The following is a 17,760-nucleotide window of genomic DNA, read 5'->3' on the forward strand; positions in this document are numbered from 1 at the left end:
AGAGAGAAGGCCTGAGGCTCTCTGGGGGAGGGAACGGCACCTGCAAAGCCTCTTAGCAGGGAAGGTCAGTAGAGTGACTGTCTATGGATGGGCTCTGAAGTGGGTTAGAACTAGGCCCCGTGAGCGCTAAGGAGAGATGGAAACCACGAAGGGGGCTGGGGAGGAAGCGGGGCTTGATATTTTAGATTCAGCAGCCCCCTGTTTTATTTTATTTTATTTTTTGAGATGGAGTTTTGCTCTTGTTGCCCAGGCTGGAGTGCAATGGCGAGATCTTGGCTCACCGCAACCTCCGCCTCCTGGTTCAAGCGATTTTCCTGCTTCAGCCTCCCTAGTAGCTGGGATTACAGGCATGTGCTGCCACGTCTAGCTAGTTTTTGTATTTTTAGTAGAGACAAGGTTTATCCATGTTGGTCAGGCTGGTTTCAAACTCCCAATCTCAGGTGATCTACCCTCCTCAGCTTCCCAAAGTGCTGAGATTACAGGCATGAGCCACTGTGCCTGGCTGCTCCCTGGTTTTATGACCTGAGGAGTGCATATTGTCTGACCCCTCTCCCTGAAGGCAGGCTATCTCGACTCCTCACCCCATGTCCCACCTGCATCCTAGCCTGGTGCGTCGTCTACACCACAGGCTTGGATGTTGCTGGGTGACTGAGCAAACAAAGGCATGCCTGGCTTCAAGGAGCAGGGCCCTTCCCCTCGAGGCTTTGTTTGGACACACTTTCTCCCCTGGATGCTCCCTCGGTCCCTCCCACCCCCGCTGGCTCTGCCCCACACTGTTCCCTGCAGGAGGTGGAAAGTGCATGGGCCTGGATCTTGGCTCACTGGCTTCCTCGATGGGTGGCCTTGGCAAACTCCTCCTGCCCTGAGTCATTTCTTGGTCCTGTGTGACATTGGGGAAATTCACACCCAGCAGGGCTTCTGGGCCCTACCAGAGAGGTTGCAGGGGGCAGCACAGGGCCTGGCCCACAGCAGGTGCTCGGGAGGCAAGGTCTAAGCTGTTGCCCCAGGGTGCCCAAAGGTGTAGGGTTGGAGGAGGAAGGATCCTTAGGGAAGAGTAATTAATTGCGGGTCCAGGGATTTGGATTTGGATTTGGCCTTTGTGACCTGGGGCAAGTCACTTCCCTCCTCTAATCCTTGCTTGGTTCCAAAAAAAATGACATCTGCCCTTCAGGGCCGGGGGCTCGGAGACGGGTGCTTGGGCTTGTGGAGCCCCATCCGGGAATGGGAGGCGTGGGGATGTGGCAGAGGCCGGGGGTGGCGGCAGCTCAAAGTGTCTGGGCAGACAATGGGCACTGTGTGCAGGGCAGGCGGGGCGGTGCGGGTGGCAGAGTGGCTCCCCCGCAGGAATGTGCCCGGGAATGTGCCTGTCTGGGAATGTGCATGGCTCCCTGGGATGGGCTCCCTCGGCTGGCAGCCTGCCTGCCCTGCCACATGTCAGCTCAAAGCCTGGAATGGCCCAGGGAGGTGCTGGCCGACTGAGCCTTCCTGGGTCCCCACCCCCTGCAAGCCTGAGCAACCTCTCTGGACTTTGGGAGAGCGATGGGGGCGGGTGTCGGGGTCCTTATGCCAACTCTCGGGGCCTTATCTGTGTCAGTGGTCTCTGAATACCCTGTTGGGTTTTCCTTGGTTAAAACATCTCTCCAAATTCACCCCCTCCTCTCTCCCTCTCTCTCTTCCTGTGGAAGGTGGTGTTGGGCTGTCTTGGGCACCGCTGTATCCCCAGGGCCCAGACTGAAACCTGGCTGTGGCTGTGCTCAGCAGGAACGGGCTGTGAAGGCATTCCCATTGGGCCCTCCCACTGCCCTCACCCCCTGCCTGTGAAGTGAGTTCTCTGGGCAGTGGGGCCAGCCAGTGGGAGGCACTACAGACAGGGGGGCTGTGGGGAGAGGTGGGATGTCCCCTGTTCCCTCCTCATCCCAGATGAACACAGCTCAGACCTGGTCCCCTAGGCCGGGTCCCTAAGATTCCTTCCTCACATCCCTGTGCCTGTTTCCTTTGGGGACACTGATTTTGTCCTCCCAGCCAGCAGTCCAGGCAGTTCTCACCTGCCCCATTTGGCAAATGAGAAAACTGAGGCCCAGAGAGAGGGCGTGCAGGGGTCCAAGCCTCGAGACTGGGGAAGGTCAAATTTGAACCTTCGTCCCTGTTTCTCCAGTGTCTGCGGCCTTCGGTCCTGGGCAACACTTTCTGATGAGCTCAGTGATGAAGCTTTGGCTGCTCCAGTGGGTGCCCCGCAGAGCATAGAAATGATCACAGTGTTCCCTGACTCCCGCTCCAGCCAAGCCCTGGGCCCTGCGCCAACACCGCGTTCGAGGCGTCTCCTTCACTCCTTTCTGCGGTGGGGCTGCGAGGAAGGCGCTGGGTGGGCCAGGGGCCTGTTCCTCTGAGGCCTGCAGCTGGGGGTTGAGCCAGGGGCTGGGAGCCTGTGAGGTCATCCTCTGTCCACACCGGCAGCTCCGTCCTGCACCCAGGGGAGGAGACAGCTGGGGAACTCCCCGGGCTGGTCAGACCAGCAGCCAGGACAGCTTCAGGAGGTGGCCCTGGCCGCTGGATGACTTCACGGGTCTTTCCCACCCTGAGTCACCGGGACTCACTGACCCCTTGGGGGGGGTCGCCTTTGGAGGGAGGGGTGGTGGCCGGCTCAGCTGGGTGGGCTGGTGGGAGGTGGGGCTGGGCTCTGTTACCTAACGGTGGTGGGGGGGCAGCTGGGAAAGGATGCAGGATTGTGGCATTGCTTCTGGGGTGCTATGTGAAGCCATCAATCTTCTCCCCTCTCTGGGCCTTGGGAATATATCACCCCCTCTGGGGGCGTTGGTTCATCTTGAATCCCTCATCTCCCAGCTCCGGCCTGATGGAATGGGCTGCCCCAGAGCGAAGGGAGGGATCGTCTCTGTCTGTCTCCTCCCCACCTGCACTCCACACAGGTGTGAATCAGCCCAGGTGAGGAAGCTGACTCACCTTCCCCACCTGGCCCTGGAGAAAGGGCCACTTTCCCTTGCCTGGGGGTTTGACTTAAACTTGACTGTTATTCTCGGAGGAGAGCAATTCTGATCTGAGGGCACTGTGTGAGGACCTGGGATGCCGGGTCTCTGGGAGGAAGTCCTGATCACCCACTGCGCACCAGGCTCGTGGACAGGGCAGATGTCCTCTCCTCCAATCTGCAACCACTGCTGTGAGTGCCCTCCTCTTGCAGATGAGGAAGCAAAGGTTCAGAGTGGTACACAGACGATCCCTCCAGACTCACAGACACAGACTGGACTGTCATGGTCCAGAAAACCCTGCTCCATCCTGGGTCCTGGGCCACAGCACAGCGTGCAGGAGATGGGGAGTAAGGCACCATCAAGAAAGAAGAAAGAACCTCGGAGGCCAGGCAGGGTGAGGAGGGCTCCTCCCAGCCCCAGGTGGATGGGTCTGCATGGAATCTGCCGCAGCACACTTGGGGGTCTGGTGGCTCTGTGTCCTCGGGGCACTGGTAGGGGGGATCTGAGCCTAGTGAGTGTCTGCCGACTGGTTCTGACCCCTCTGCCCCTTCGCCAGCCTGAGCCTCAGTTTCCCTCATCTGTGCACAAGGCTGATCATCTCCTGCTCTCCTCGAAGGGTGAGCTGGGAGAATGAAGGGCCACTCTGGCAGAGGGAGGCACTGGGGCTGCCCCAGCGGGTGTGGAGGAGGCTGGGGAGCCTCTTGCTGAGCAGCAGTGGGACAGGCCACGTGGTTCCTAATTCAGGAGGTGACCCTGGCCAAGCCCTTTCTTCTCTGTCAGGCTTCATTTCCCTATCGATAAAACAAGGGGTTGGAGGCCTGTGTGATGGCTCATGTCTATAACCCCAGAACTTTGGGAGGCCGAGGCGGGTGGATCACTTGAGGTCAGGAGTTGGGCAACGTGGTGAAACCCCATCTCTACTAAAAATACAAAAATTAGCTGAGCATGGTGACACATGCCTGTAATCCCAGCTACTCGGGAGACTGAGGCAGGAGGATCACGTGATCCTGGGAGGTGGAGGCTGTAGTGAGACGAGATCACACCATTGCACGCCAGCCTGGGCAACAGAGCAAGACTGTCTCAAACAATAACAAAACAAAAATGAGGGGTTGGGATCTGTGACTACTCAGGACCCTTGAGGAGCCTGTCATAGGCGAGTGGGTCGCTGGTGCCAGGCAGAGCTCCCAGTCCACTGCCCACTACTCCCCAGCTCCGCCATACCCCAAGGTGCCCCGCTCCTACCCAGAGCAAGTGCTGGGCTATGATCGTCAGCCATCAGATTGCCCGTGACTCAGGGAGGCTTAACACCTGGACACCTGAGGATGCCTCCACAACTTCCAGCCTGGTCAGCTGGGCAGGTCCCAGAGGCGTCCACCGTGCCATGCTGACCATTTCCATCTCACTGCTGAGGGGTCCTCAGGGCCTCCCAGAAAAACTGGCGACATTGACCCTGGGAGACAAAGGATCTTTGAAGACATCTTTTCTTCTGGGATTTTAGAACCTTTTTTTTTTTTTTGAGACAGAGTCTCGCTCTGTTACCCAGGCTGGAGTGCAGTGGTTCGATCTCGGTTCACTGCAACCTCTGCCTCCCAGGTTGAAGTGATTCTCCTGCCTCAGCCTCCTGAGTAGCTGGGATTACAGACATGTACCACCATGCCCGGCTAATTTTGTGTTTTTAGTAGAGTCGGAGTTTCTCCATGTTGGTCAGGCTGGTCTTGAACTCCTGACCTCAGGCGATCTGCCCTCCTCAACCTCCCAAAGTGTTGGGATTACAGGCATGAGCCACCGTGCCTGGCCTTGATTTTGGATTTCTAGGCTCCAAAACTATGAGAACAAACAGCCGTTATTTCCGCCACTCGGTATATGGTAATTATTACAGGAAACTAGTAGCCACCTGCCCCATGGCCCTTCTTCACCTGCAGCTCTTCCCTCCAGGGCTCCTCTCTGTTCTCCACATGTGGCTGTGGCGTGTTGAATGCAGAAGTTTCACAGGCACGTACCAGACGCTGCATTCTGGAAATGGCTCTGGCCGTTGGTGCATGTGAGGGCAGCTCCCGGATTTTCCTGGTTACACACGAAGCCACTGTGAACACTTTTGCCATGTCTCTTCTGCACGTGCTTGATGATTTCTGGAGGCTAGAAGATCCCGTAGAAGGAGAATTGCTGGGTCAAAGGGTAAGCCCCTTTGCGGTTTGACTGATGCTGTCCACCTGAGTCAAAACATATTAGAAACTTAGAATCTTAAGAAGGAGAGGAGGCTGGGCATGGTGGCTCACGCTTGCAATCCCAGCACTTTGGGAGGTTAAGGTGGGAGGTTAAGGTGGGAGTCCAGGAGTTCACAGCTGCAGTGCGCCATGATTGCAATCCTGCACTTCAGCCTAGGTGACGGAGCGAGACCCTGTCTCAAAATAAATAAATAAGAAAAAGAGAAGCAGGAAAATAGACTTTTGGATTTTATAGTATGGGACACTTCCAACCCCAGAATTATAAAATTTTAGGAGAGGAGACTTCAGGAGAACATCTGTTCTGAGACCTCACTTCAGGACCTAGGAGTGACATCCTCCAAACCCTGTCTGGGTTTCTGCTTCCCTGGAATGGGCTTGGAGAAAGCAGAGGAGATAGGACTGGGAAGCCTAGAACTCTGGGGCTACGAGGGAGCTCTGGCAGCAGGTGAGTGAAATGCTTTCCTCCCACCTGGGCACCCAGCTCTTCTACCCAGAGGCTGCCCCTTTCCAGCTGAGGTGCCAGGCCAGCTGGGCCTCTGTAGCCACATGCAGTGGCCCCTCTGTGCTTGGCATACACACACACAAAATGTAAACAGAGCCTGTAATCCCAGCACTTTGGGAGGCTGAGGCAGGTGGATCCCTTGAGCCCAGGAATTCAAGACCAACCTGGGGAACATGGTAAAACCCTGTCTCTCCAAAAAATACAAGGAAAAAAAAAAATAGCTGGATGTGGTGGTGCATGTCTGTGGATCCAGCTACTGGGGAGGCTGAGCTGGGAGGATTGCTTCAACTGGGGTGGTTGAGGCTGCTGTGAGCCAAGACTGTGCCTCTGCCCTCTAGCCTGGGTGACATAGTGAGACCATCTCAAAAGAAAGAGAAAAGGAAGGAGGGAAGGATGGAAAGAAGGAAGGAAGGAAAGAAAGAAAGGAGAGAGGGAGGGAAAGAGAAAGAGAGAGAGAGAGGGAGGGAGGCAAGGGAGAGAGGGAGGGAGCGAAAGGCAAAGAAAAGAAAATGTAGGAAAGAGCAGGGGTGGGTGGGGGCAGCCTGCAGTCTGCACTGGGCTGACTGTGGCCTTGGCTGGAGTTGTGAGGTCTGGAACAGGGCAGGAGGCTCTGCATTAGATATTGATTGCCTGCCTTGGAGTCCTGCCCCGCCATCCTCACTCTGGTGGTTTTAGAACATGCTCTCCCCCCAATTATTTGATGCTCCTCTTCTTGAGAGGTGGGAGTCTATGTCCTTTTTGCTTGAATCTGGGCTCTGTGGATGTTTGATCAATATGGTGCCAGTGATCTGTGTCAGTTTCTGGAACTAGGCCTTAAGAAACTGCAACTTCCATTTCCCACCTCTTGGGACTCAGCCACCATGCTGTGAGGAAGCTCAACAACCCCACAGAAAGAAAGGCCCATGTGGGAAGGAACACCCTCCACCCCTGCCAGCTCTCAGCCCCAGCAGAGCCAATGGGACTTCCAGCTCCCACTCAAGTTGCCCCAGCTGATGCCTCATAGAGCAGTGCTGTGCCTTCCTGCTGAGCCTGGCTTGACTTGCAGATCTGTGAGCAAGATAAATGGTTGCTCTTTAAGCCACTAAATTTTGGGATTATTTGAAACATAGCTATGGATAACTGGAACAGCCTCCACGGCCAAGGAAGTCACCATCAGAGCCTGTAGGCTGGGTTAAGAACACAGGCTTTGGGGTCAGACTCACCAGCCACGTGTCCAGGCCGGTCTTTGCCTCAGGGGCTTCATCTGCACATGGTGACCGTAGCAGGACTTGCCTCCCAAGGTTGCCATGAGGATGAGATGAGACGACGCGCGTGGAGCCTGGTGCTGAGGAAGTGTGTGGTAAATGGGCGCTGTTGCAAGGGTTTACCACTGTGGTTGTGATTTTCCTAGGCAGAGAAAATGACTCAGTCTAGGCTGGCTTCATTCAAACAGGCAGATCCTTCCCTTCTTGTTCCTTCAGGGACCCACTCCTCCAGGAAGCCTTCCCTGACCACCCCGGGCTGGGTCATCACTTCTCTGTGCTACGCCTGAAACAACAAGAGTCCTATTGTGCTCATGCCTGTTTACAGCTGCCAGACTGGGACCTCCTGGAGGGCATCATTAGCAGAGCCAGCAAGAAATGAAAGTCTCTAAAGCTGGCACTTGGCGTGTGCACACACAGGTGGGGTCCTGGGTCTCCCTCAGCCAGCTGGTGTCCCCCAAAGTGTACACCTAGGTGGGCCTTATGTGCCAGCCTCTGTGTATGTTGGCATGCCTGTGGGAGGTGCATGTACACGTGTGCACACATGTGAATAGCAGTTGGTATGTCTGCATGAAGGTCTGGAAGTGGAGTGGGCATGTCTCTGTACATGGATGTGGGCACATACCCATGTACACCCACTGCATGTTCACGCTCGTGTGTGTTCAAACAGTTGCAAGAGCGTTCCTGTGCACGGGTGTGTCCACAAGTGTGTGCCTTCATACCGGGTGCATGCCCTGTGTGCCAGGCCAGGCTGTAGGGTGGAAGTATAGGGTACCAACTGCTACATCTGGGGCCCACCCGGGAACTAAAAATAGCCTGTGCCCAGTCCTGTCCCACTGGGCAGGGGGCAGCCAGGCAGGCCCCACGGGCACCGGAGCCAGGCTGTTGGCCTCCTCCCTTCTTGGGCTGCCGCCCTGCCTGCCCTGCCCCATCCTGCCCCGCCTGGGGCTCCCATGAGCTCATGCACACCCTGCCCAACCAGGGCCGGGAGGGGGTGGGGAGGTCCAGAGTCGGGCCTGTGGGGCTGAGGCCCTGCCCACGTCCAGGCGGCTGGACACCAGCAAGGCCTGATAAGGTCAAGTGTGGAGTAGGGTCCACCCCCTCCCTCCAGCCAGGGACAGCCGGGCGGACATGAGTCAGCACAGGGGGCATCAGGCAGCCCCGGGCCTGACCAGTGGCTGGTGATGGGCAGGCCAGGGGCTGACCAGGAGGAATCACCTGGCAGGTTGGCCAAGCCCCGACCTCGTTCACCACCTTGAGGAAGCCCATTTCCACTTCCACCCAGAAAGCCCCTCTGAAGGCCCCCGCCTGGCTTCCTGCCCTGGCCTGGACATTGCCGTGCCTCAGGAGGGCTGATGGCCACCCCTACAGAAGGGCACTTCTGGGTTTAGCTGCATGGCCCCAAGAGTTCCAGATGCCCCTTCCTCCAGAAGGCCTCCCTGATTCCCCAGGCTGGCTGGGGAGGGAGTGTCCTCTGAGATCCCAGCTCCCACTTGGAGCCCCTCTCCTTGCAAAGTCAAAGCCTGTTTACTCGAGCCCAGACTAGAGCTTCTTGAGGGCCAGGAAGTGTCATTTCCACCTCCGTTCACATCTCGCTCCCTTGCAGGGCCCCCAGCACAGCCCAGGAAGGGTCATTGTTGTCCTCCTTTACAGGGGAGGACTCCGAGGCCTGGCACAGATGGTGACTGGCTCATAGTCCCCAGCCAAGGGGTGGCCAGTGTGGAGGCTGTTCCCAACGTCCTGCTGTCCCCATCCCTGTGCCACTGTGATCCTTCCTCCTGGAGCCCCTGACCTCAGAGGCTCTGATGACCCAGCCCAAGCACCCATGACTGAGATTTTTCGTTCTGTGAACCTGGTGCGTGGGCAGCTTGGGCTGGGCCTTCCCTGGAGCTCCGCTCCACAGGGCAAGCTGGGCAGGACCTGACATGCTGATCACAGCTGAGTGTCAGGGTGGAGTCACCCGCTGTGTCCTTTGCCCCCTGCAGGGTCCTGCCAAGAGGAGAGGAGAGGGCACCAGCTTGGCATAGGGAGAGCTCTTTGTGAGGGAAGGACCATGATGCTCCATTTAACAGATGAGGACCCAGAGGCTCAGAGGGTGGGCGTGATGTCCCTGAGGTCCCACAGTGAGGAACAGCCTGGGAGGTCTTAGGAAACACTCCCCCGTGCTCATGGACACGCTTGTGGCACTGTGTGTCATAGTGAAAGAGGAAAAGTGGTCCTGGACGCCTGCCAGTCCTCTGTGAGTGCTTCCACACAGAGGGACAGGCAAGAGGGGGCTGGATCCATGCTGAATGGGTGGGGTCCCAGACCAGTGAGGAAGAACAATTTCCAACACCTCGACACGGCTGGGCTTGGGGGCTCACGCCTGTAATCCCAGAACTTTGGGAGGCCGAGGTGGGCGGATCACCTGAGGTCAGGAGTTTGAGACCAGCCTGGCCAACATGGTGACACCCCCTCTCTACTAAAAATACAAGAAATTAGCTGGGCATGGTGGTGTGTGCCTGTAATCCCAGCTACCTGGGAGGCTGAGGCAGGAGAATCGCTTGAACCCAGGAGGTGGAGGTTGCAGTGAGCCGAGATCTCAACATTGCACTCCAGTCTGGGGGGACAAGAGCAAAACTCCATCTAAACAAACATACAAACAAAAATTAGCCAGGCATGGTGTTGCATGACCGTGGTCCCCGCACTCAGGAAGCTGGGATGGGAAGATCACTTGAGCCTGGGAGGTTGAGGCTGCAGTCAGCCATGATTGTGCCACGGCACTCCAGCCTGGGTGGCAGAGTGACACTCAGTTCAAAACAAAACAAAACAAACGTAAATTCAGAGGAAAGTGGTTTTGGGCCCACACTACAACTGCGTTCGTTTCCTATTGCTGCTGGGAGGAACCACCACAAATGTGGCGGCTGAAAATAACACGGAAGTGTGCTCTTACAGCTCCGGGGGTCGGAAGTCTGAAATGGGTCTCGAGGGCTGAAGTCATGGTGCGGGCAGGGCCTATGGCTTCAGGGGCTCGCCTTTGCCTTTCCAGCTCCTAGAGGCTGCCTGCATGCCTTGGCTTGGGGCTCCTTCCACCCCTCAACGCCAGTGGCACAGCCTCTCCCGCTCCCTCCAACCCTGACGCTCGCTCTTCTGCCTCCCTCTTGCACATCCAGGGATTCTTGTGATCATGCTGGGCCCACCCAAATCATCCAGGATGATTAGCCAGGTGGCTGGACCTGGGGGCTCACGCCTGTAATCTCAGCACTTTGGGAGGTTGAGGTGGGTGGATCACCTGAGATCAGGAGTTTGAGACCAGCCTGGTTTTAGGTTCAGGGTGCTGGCAACACAACACAGTGGGTAACACAACAGACACCATCCTTGTCTCATGGAAGACAGACAGTAATTCACATGTAGCTGTGACACGTCTGGAGGGTAGATGCTGGGGAGCAAAGTGAAGCAGGGAAGGGGGATGGAGAGCAGGGGGGGCCTCATCTGCATAGTATGGCTCCTTTCCAAGGAGAACCCATTTGCATATTTCTTCTTCCTTTTTGAGGTAGGATCCCACTCTGTTGCCCAGGGTGGAGTGCCGGGGTATAATCTCTGCTCACTGCAGCCTCTGCCTCGTGGGTTCAAGGGATTCTCTTGCTTCAGCCTCCTGAGTAGCTTAGATTACAGGCCTGTGCCACCACGCCCGGCTAATTTTTGTGTGTATTTATTTATTTATTGAGACAGAGTCTCACTCTGTTGCCCAGGCTGGAGTGCAGTGGTGTAATCTTGGCTCACTACAACCTCTGCCTCCGGGGTTCAAGCAATTATCCTGCCTTAGTTTCCCAAGTAGCTGGAATTACAGGCACCCACCACCACACCCAGCTAATTTTTGTATTTTTAGTAGAGACGGGGTTTCACCATGTTGGCCAGGGTGGTCTCGAACTCCTGACTTCATGTGATCTGCCCACCTCGGCCCCCTAAAGTGCTGGGATTACAGGCATGATCCACAGTGCCCGGCCCCATTTGCATATTTCTTTTATAACCCAAAGCAGGTCTAGGTGACTCTGAATAACAGCACAGTTTATCTTCCTGCCCACTGGCTGTGTGACTTTCACCTGATGGTCTCATCTGTCTGGTCTCCTCATAGGAGGAGTCAGTGGGGTGCCAAACTCTTCCTGGCAATGCTATGAGATGCCCAAGGGGACGCCTTGAGTTCTCTGGGGATCCTACCTTCAAATCCCACCTTGGGCAGGAAGTACTGAGGGATTCCCAGAGACGGGCTCCATGGGGAGGGGGTGCCTCCCCCAGCTGCATCAGAAATTCAGGGGTGGAAATGCCTCTGGCTGGAGCCCAGATGGTCTTTGCACCTTGAATGGAGCCATTTCTGGAAGGAATCCAGCTGCTCCCAGCCCAGCTGATAGGCAGGAGTGTGATGGTGCCATTAGAGCCAGAACTGCCCCACTAGCTCACCGGAGGGAACCAGAGAATGAGCCTGGGGTCTGGGGCCTGGGTTGGGCTGTGACGGACCCCAGACTGTGGATCCTCAGCTGAGACATGGAAGGGACTGGGGAGGAGCAGAGGTGGACCTAGGACCTGGCCCCCAAACTCCAAAACAGCTTCCATAACTTCTGGTTGTTGTGACTCAGTTTCCTCATGTGTAGACAAGGATTGTAACGCCCTTCTCTTCTGGGGTGGTTGTGCGGACCAAGTGTACTCATCATGCACACAGGAGTGGATGGGATTGGCAGGGTGGTCGGCACACAGGGGTCCCATCCTGGCTTACTTCCCCTCCCTCATTCTCTCCAGCTCCCAGGGAGCTGGCCCCGGGCCCCAGGGACACCCGCAAACACCCCTTCAGGTTCCAGGCTCAGAATGAATTGAGAGAACATTAAAAACAAATAAAACAACCATTTACTTGCTGAAGAGCAAATGCGTTTACACGTCCGCTCATCAAAATACTCAAAGGACGCGTAGTGAGAGAGGAGTTCTGCCACTCCGTCCCTGCACCGTTTCTTGAGTGTATTTTTCCAGAGCTGCCCCAGGCGGGTACACGGGAAGATGGATTTGAATTCTCTTCTCCGCCTTAAACACACCCTGTGCATGGCGGGGCTCTTTTCTTGGAGAATGGCAGGCAATGCACAGAAACAGCTTCCTTGAGCTGCAGTGTATGGGTGCGTGTTCCCTTGTTATTTGACGACGCTGTAGAGGGAGGGTTTTGTTTGTTTTTTTGTTTGTTTTAAGTAAAGGAATGGCTTCATGGAAGTGTCCTTCCTCAAATCTGGAATTCATAGACTCTGGCTTCAGTCTGGGCTTGGCTACTTACCAGGGACTGCCCGTGTTGCTTCCCCTGAGCCTCAGTGTTCTCATCTGCAAGATGGTGTTTGTGGCCAGGTGCGGTGGCCCACGCCACAAGCACCATCAGTATGTTCAGCACTTTGAGAGGCTAACGCACAAGGATCATTTGAGGCCAAGAGTTCAAGACCAGCCTGGGGCCAGCCGCAGTGACTCACACCTGTAATCCCAACACTTTGGGAAGCTGAGGTAGGCGGATCACCTGAGGTGAGGAGTTCGAGACCAGCCTTGGCCAACATGGAGAAACCCCATCTCTCTACTAAGAATACAAAAATTAGCCAGGTGTGGTGGTAGGCACATGTAACTCCAGCTACTCGGGAGGCTGAGGCAGGAGAATCGCTTGAATCCAGAGGTTGCAGTGAGCCAAGATCATGCCACTGCACTCCAACCTGGGTGACAGAACGAGACTCTGTCTCAAAAAAAAAGACAAGCCCGCAAGACATAGTGAGGCCCCATGTCTACCCCTGACCTCCCCCCTGACACACCCCCAAAAAACAAACTTAGCTGGCCATAATGCTGTGTGCCTATTGTCCCAGCTACTCAGGAAGCTGAGGTAGGAGAATTCCTTGAGCTCCGGAGGGAGGGTCCTCAGGGATTACAAACTCGTGGGAGTGGGGGTGGGGTGATGTGGGACCAAGGAGGTATGAGGACCCCCCAGCCCCGCAGCCTGGAAGAACTGAGCCCTGATTCCTATTTTTCTCTGCCTCTGTTTCACTCTGAGATCTTGGGCAGGACACTTCTACCCTGGGCTGTCATGAGCTATGATCATGCCACCATATTCCAGCCTGGGTGACAGAGCGAGACCCTATCTCTACCAAAAATAAACAAAGTAAAAGATAAGATGAGAAAGGTGGTGGTTGTACCGTCTCAGAGATAATGTTGCTTATAGCAGCCTGCCTGCTGTACCCTGTTTGTGGATGTGTTTTGCTCATAAAACTTTCCAAACTCTGGAGATTTCAAATTATAACCCAGATTTCTGGCTTCTCCTGAAAAATAAAAAGTCTGGTCATTGCTGGCTGGAGCCATGTAGCCACTGCCCACTTCGGAAGGGCCAGGGGTGCTCCATCTGGCCTCAGACCCCACCACTCCCTACTGCTCATGCACATCCCCCAACCTGGTAGTCTTTGCAGAAGGGTGTGCTGGGGTTAAGCTCACGCAAACAGAATGGGCAGGGTCCCCAGCACTCAACACAGCCCAGCCTCACTCTCTTGCCAGATACTTGGGGTATCTGGGACTTGGTAGCCAGAGCCATGGACTATCCAGTCCTGGAAACCCAAGCAAGTGGCCCCAGAGTGTCTCCTCCACCAGAAGGGAAGCTGAGATGCCAGCACCATGTCCAGGAAGGGTTCTGGGCGGCAAGCCAGGCGGCTTCATCCCGGGAGGTGGCAGCCAAGGCTTCTTCCCTAGGCCGGAGCCGGAAGCCAGGCTCCAGGCACCTGGAGTTCCCATCTCCGGGTCCCCAGGTTGTCCATTCCTACGCACAGCCCCCCACGCCTTCCTCTTCCCTACCTACCTTTGGCAGCCACATCCTGCCTTTCAGGGGTGGACCAGGACTGATGGGGAGACAGGGATGTGGGTGGGGTCCTAGGAGGACCTTGGGGACATCCTCTCTTCAGGGTGGTTGCAATCTCTTCTTAGCCCCAGGGTGCCTTGGAGCACAATTTGAAAACCACTGAAGGAACCCTTTTGCTAGATGGGAAAACAGAGGCCTGCAGTGGGGAGGGGTAGGAGGATCAGAGGCCTGAGGACCTAGAGTCCCCCCTCCCCAAGTCTTCTGCAGAGCCCTGGCATGTGGAATTGAAGCTCACTGAGCCCCCAGCCAGCCTCCCTGGGAAGGCTGCCCCTGACCCTGCTCTTGTCTGTCCAGAAGGCCAGAGAAGTACTGGGGCTCCGACTTCTCCAAAACTCACTTTGCCTTTTTTGCCAAATGCCCACCCTATGGGGTCATTGTGAGGAGTGAAAGAGAGACAGTGCCGATAGCAAGAAGAAGACCCACAGTAGCTCCTGCCTCCTGGGCTTGAACCGAGGGCTGTCCAGCCTCGACTTGGACGAGTCCATTTTTTGCAGCGCTTTCTTGAAAGACAATTTACATACCCTGAAATTCACCCACTTAAAGTATATGAGTCAATGGTTTTGAGTATATTTACAGAGTTGTACAACCATGGCCACAATCTAATTTTAGAACATTTACATCATCCCCCAAAGAAACCCAACACCCATCAGCAGCCACTCCCTGTTCCCCTCCTCCAGTCCCTGGAACACTGCTCTGCTTTCTGTCTCTAGAGAGTTCTCTGTTCTGGATGTTTTATATAAATGGAATCATATAATAATGTGTAGCCATTTGTGACTAGCTTCTTTCAGTGAGTGTCAAGTTGTGGTATGTGTCAGTCCTTCATTCCTTGTTGTTATTTCTTCCAGTAGAGCAGCCGGGAGCAACATTCCTTTTTCATGGCCGAGTAATATTCCATTGTATGGACATACCACCATTTGTCCACTCATCCGTTGATGGACATTTGGGTTGTTTTCACCTTTTGACTATTAAATATAATATTTCTGTGAGCATTCTTGTACGTGTCTTTGTGTGAACGTATTTCTTCTCTGTAAAAGGAAAATTGTTGGGTCATGTGGCAACTCCATATTTAACATTTTGAGGAACTGCCAAACTGGTTTCCAGAGTGGCTGAATCATTTTACATTCCCACCAGCAACCTAGGAGGACTCCAGTTTCTCCACATTCTCACCAACATTGGCTCCTGTCTTTCTGTTCATAGCCATGCTGTGGGTGTGAAGTGGTCCCACCACTGAAGGCACGGGTTTTGGTTTTCATTTCTCCAATCAGCAGTCATGTTGAGCATCTTTTCATGCTCTTATTAGCCATTCATGGATCTTTTTTGGAGAAATGTCTATGCAAATGAGAGCCTCTCATTGAATCCTTAGCCACACTGACAATGAGGAAACTGGGGTTCCAAGGAGCTCTTGAGGGATGGTGGAGACAGGGATGCTGTGCTGGGACACTGTGCCTGGCGGGGAAGGTCCTCAGGCATTACAAAGTAGTGGGGGTGGGGGGTGGTGGTGATGTGGGGAATGAGGACATTTGAGGACCCCCAGCACCGCAGGCTAGAAGAACCGAGCCCTGATTCCTATTCCTCTCTGCCTCTGTCTCACTCTGGGACCTTGGGCAAGACACTTCCTACCCTGAGCCTCAGTTTCCCCACTTAACAATGCCTTCATCCTGCCATGGGAATCAGATTTGGTGCTACATGTGAATGTACTGAAGGCTAGAGCAGGGCCCTGGTGGTTCCAGACCTGGGAATCACTCACCCTGCAGTTGCTGGCCTTCCAGGGCTGGCTGTGGGTGAGGGCTCTGCTCTGGGTCTCAGGCCAGTGCACACTCTTGGCCACTGAGCACTGAGAGTTCTGTGCCTGTGAGGGAGGCTTGCTCAGGCTGGCGCTGGGCAGGCAGCAGGCGGGCAGTGTCTGGGCTGCTAGTCTGTGGGAAGCAGCACATTTGTCCCTGAGCAAGAGCCTCCGCTGCACTGGCCACCTGTAGCCCCGACCACCTGCTGCTTCTACCTGGGGCCAGGATGGGGGAGGGGCATAGACCTATCAAAGGAGCAGAGGCGGGAGCTAGGCTGGGAGGAAGCTAGGCTAGGAGGAAGCTAGCCTGGGAGCCCCTCCAATGGGGAGAAGCTGGGCAGATGGATTCATTCATTCATTCATGCATCCACTCCCTCACTCATTCATGCATCCAGCCATGTGTGCTCGCCTCTCATGGCCCCCACGCTTTCCTGATGGAAGCGCTGAGTGCAATGCAGCCGTTCCTTAGGAAACTTGCTGAAGGAGTGGACCCCATGAGCGTGGGACCTGTGTTGAGAGCTGAACACCTCCAGCCTCTGCCTTCACAGCATGCTCTGCAGAGAAGGAGGACAGATGGAGTCACAGCAGCAGCATCTCAGAGGCTCTGCTGGGGACCAGGCACTCCCCCAAATCCTTTAATCAAATGAAGTTGTTCAATCTACTCTGCAACTCTTGTTTCTTTTTTTTGGTGAAGTCTTGCTCTGCCACCAGGCTGCAGTACAGTGGTACGATCTCGACTCACTGCAACCTCCATCTTCCCGGTTAAAGTGATTCTCCTGCGGGACTACAGGCGCGTGCCACCATGCCCAGCTAATTTTTGTACTTTTAGTAGAGACCTACTGTGGGCCAGAACACGGGAGCACATTTCCCACCTAGCAGGGCCAGGTGCTGACCAATCGGGTGGCCTGGGGAACCCCTGTTGGCATGAGCAGTGACCACTAGTTACTGGCTCAAGATGGGGCCTGGGGGCTCTGGTGGTCCAGGCAGTGCAAGGGGCATTCATTTGGAGGCCTGAAGCAGAGACTAGCTAATTTTTGTAGTTTTAGTAGAGACAGGATTTCACCATGTTGGTCAGTATGGTCTCCATCTCTTGACCTAGTGATCCGCCCACCGTGGCTTCCCAAAGTGCTGGGATTATAGGCATGAGCCACTGCACCCGGCCCACTCTGCAACTCTTATGGTAAAACCATTCTTGGCCAAGCTCAGTGGCTCATGCCTGTAATCCCAGCACTTTGAGAGGCCAAGGCAGGCGGATCACGAGGTCAAGAGATCGAGACCATCCTGGCCCACATGGTGAAACCCCATCTCTCCTAAAAGAAAATACAACAACAACAAATTAGCCAGGCGTGGTGGCACGTGCCTATAATCCCAGCTGCTCAGGAGGCTGAGCTAGGAGAATTGCTTGAACCCTGGAGGTGGAGGTTGCAGTGAGCTAAGATTGGGCCACTGCACTCCGGCCTGGGCAACAGTGAGAGACTCCGTCTCAAAAAACAAACAAACAAATAAACAAAAAAACCCATTCTTATCTCCTTTTCATAGATTAGGAAACTGAGGCTCAGAGAAGAGCAGAGACTGGGTCAAGGTGTCACGTGGGTGAGTGCAGAGCTGGAGGCGGAAGCCTGGTGTCGGGCTCCCAGCTCCGATGATGCTGCCTCTTTCTCTCCACCCCCAACCCACCCTCTGGAGTTTAGACCTGGTGCTCTCCAGGCCCCTGCCCCCTTCTCTTAATATTTGACCAGTATTTGAGAACAGAAGTCTGGTGTGCTCCCTGCAGCAGCCAGGAGATGTGGGTTCAAGTGCTGGCTCAGCCATCAAAATGCTGTGTGACTTGGGCAAGATCCCAACCTCTCTTCAGCTTCTTCATTGGTCAGTGAGAAGGCTGGACCGGGTGCTTTTGAAGGACCCTCAGGTCTGCGGATGGCAGCTAGGCAGAGGCCATGTCTTATGGCAGCTCTGGGAGCATGGGCCTGGTGATGGTGATGGTGGGCTCCCTGGGGCCGGGTCGGGTGGCACCAGGCTTGGGAAGGGGCAGTTGCAGTTGGCAGGTCTTTTTCCAGGAGACGCTGAGTGGCCCAGCTTATCACCTGCCTGTCTTGGGCCACTCTTCCGAGCGGCTCCTCGGGTTTCAGCCTGGAG

At 55.3% G+C, this 17,760-nt stretch overlaps 2 protein-coding genes across 19 annotated transcripts in view; one reads left to right on the forward strand and one right to left on the reverse strand.

Moving 5' to 3' along the window:
* The window catches only part of LOC100387845 (uncharacterized), a 226,702-nt gene that overhangs the window by 63,807 nt on the left and 145,135 nt on the right, over positions 1-17,760 (reverse strand). The window lies entirely within an intron of this gene.
* On the forward strand, positions 2,849-14,717 carry LOC118147130 (uncharacterized). 2 transcript variants are annotated; one of them, XM_078351139.1, is made up of 4 exons: positions 2,849-3,375; positions 4,917-5,156; positions 5,480-5,651; positions 7,169-14,717. In XM_078351139.1, exons 1-4 carry the CDS (start codon positions 3,079-3,081, stop codon positions 7,237-7,239), a joined length of 780 nt encoding a protein of 259 aa, XP_078207265.1. In that variant the 5' UTR covers positions 2,849-3,078; the 3' UTR covers positions 7,240-14,717. The 2 variants fall into 2 exon arrangements, with proteins under 2 accessions (XP_078207265.1, XP_078207269.1); XM_078351143.1 differs by lacking the exon at positions 2,849-3,375 and having other exon boundaries at positions 4,990-5,156.

Source organism: Callithrix jacchus, chromosome 1 (genome assembly GCF_049354715.1).
Source record: "Callithrix jacchus isolate 240 chromosome 1, calJac240_pri, whole genome shotgun sequence".
NCBI classification, from domain to species: Eukaryota; Metazoa; Chordata; class Mammalia; order Primates; family Cebidae; genus Callithrix; species Callithrix jacchus.

Excerpts from the sequence above, each read along its gene's own strand:
- LOC118147130 (XM_078351139.1), top strand. The coding sequence starts at position 3,079 with ATGCCGGGTCTCTGGGAGGAAGTCCTGATCACCCACTGCGCACCAGGC. Across the intron at positions 3,376-4,916 it reads AACCTCGGAGGCCAGGCAGG|GGCTCCTCTCTGTTCTCCAC; the intron begins GTGAGGAGGGCT and ends TCTTCCCTCCAG. Across the intron at positions 5,157-5,479 it reads GAGAATTGCTGGGTCAAAGG|GAGAGGAGACTTCAGGAGAA; the intron begins GTAAGCCCCTTT and ends ATAAAATTTTAG.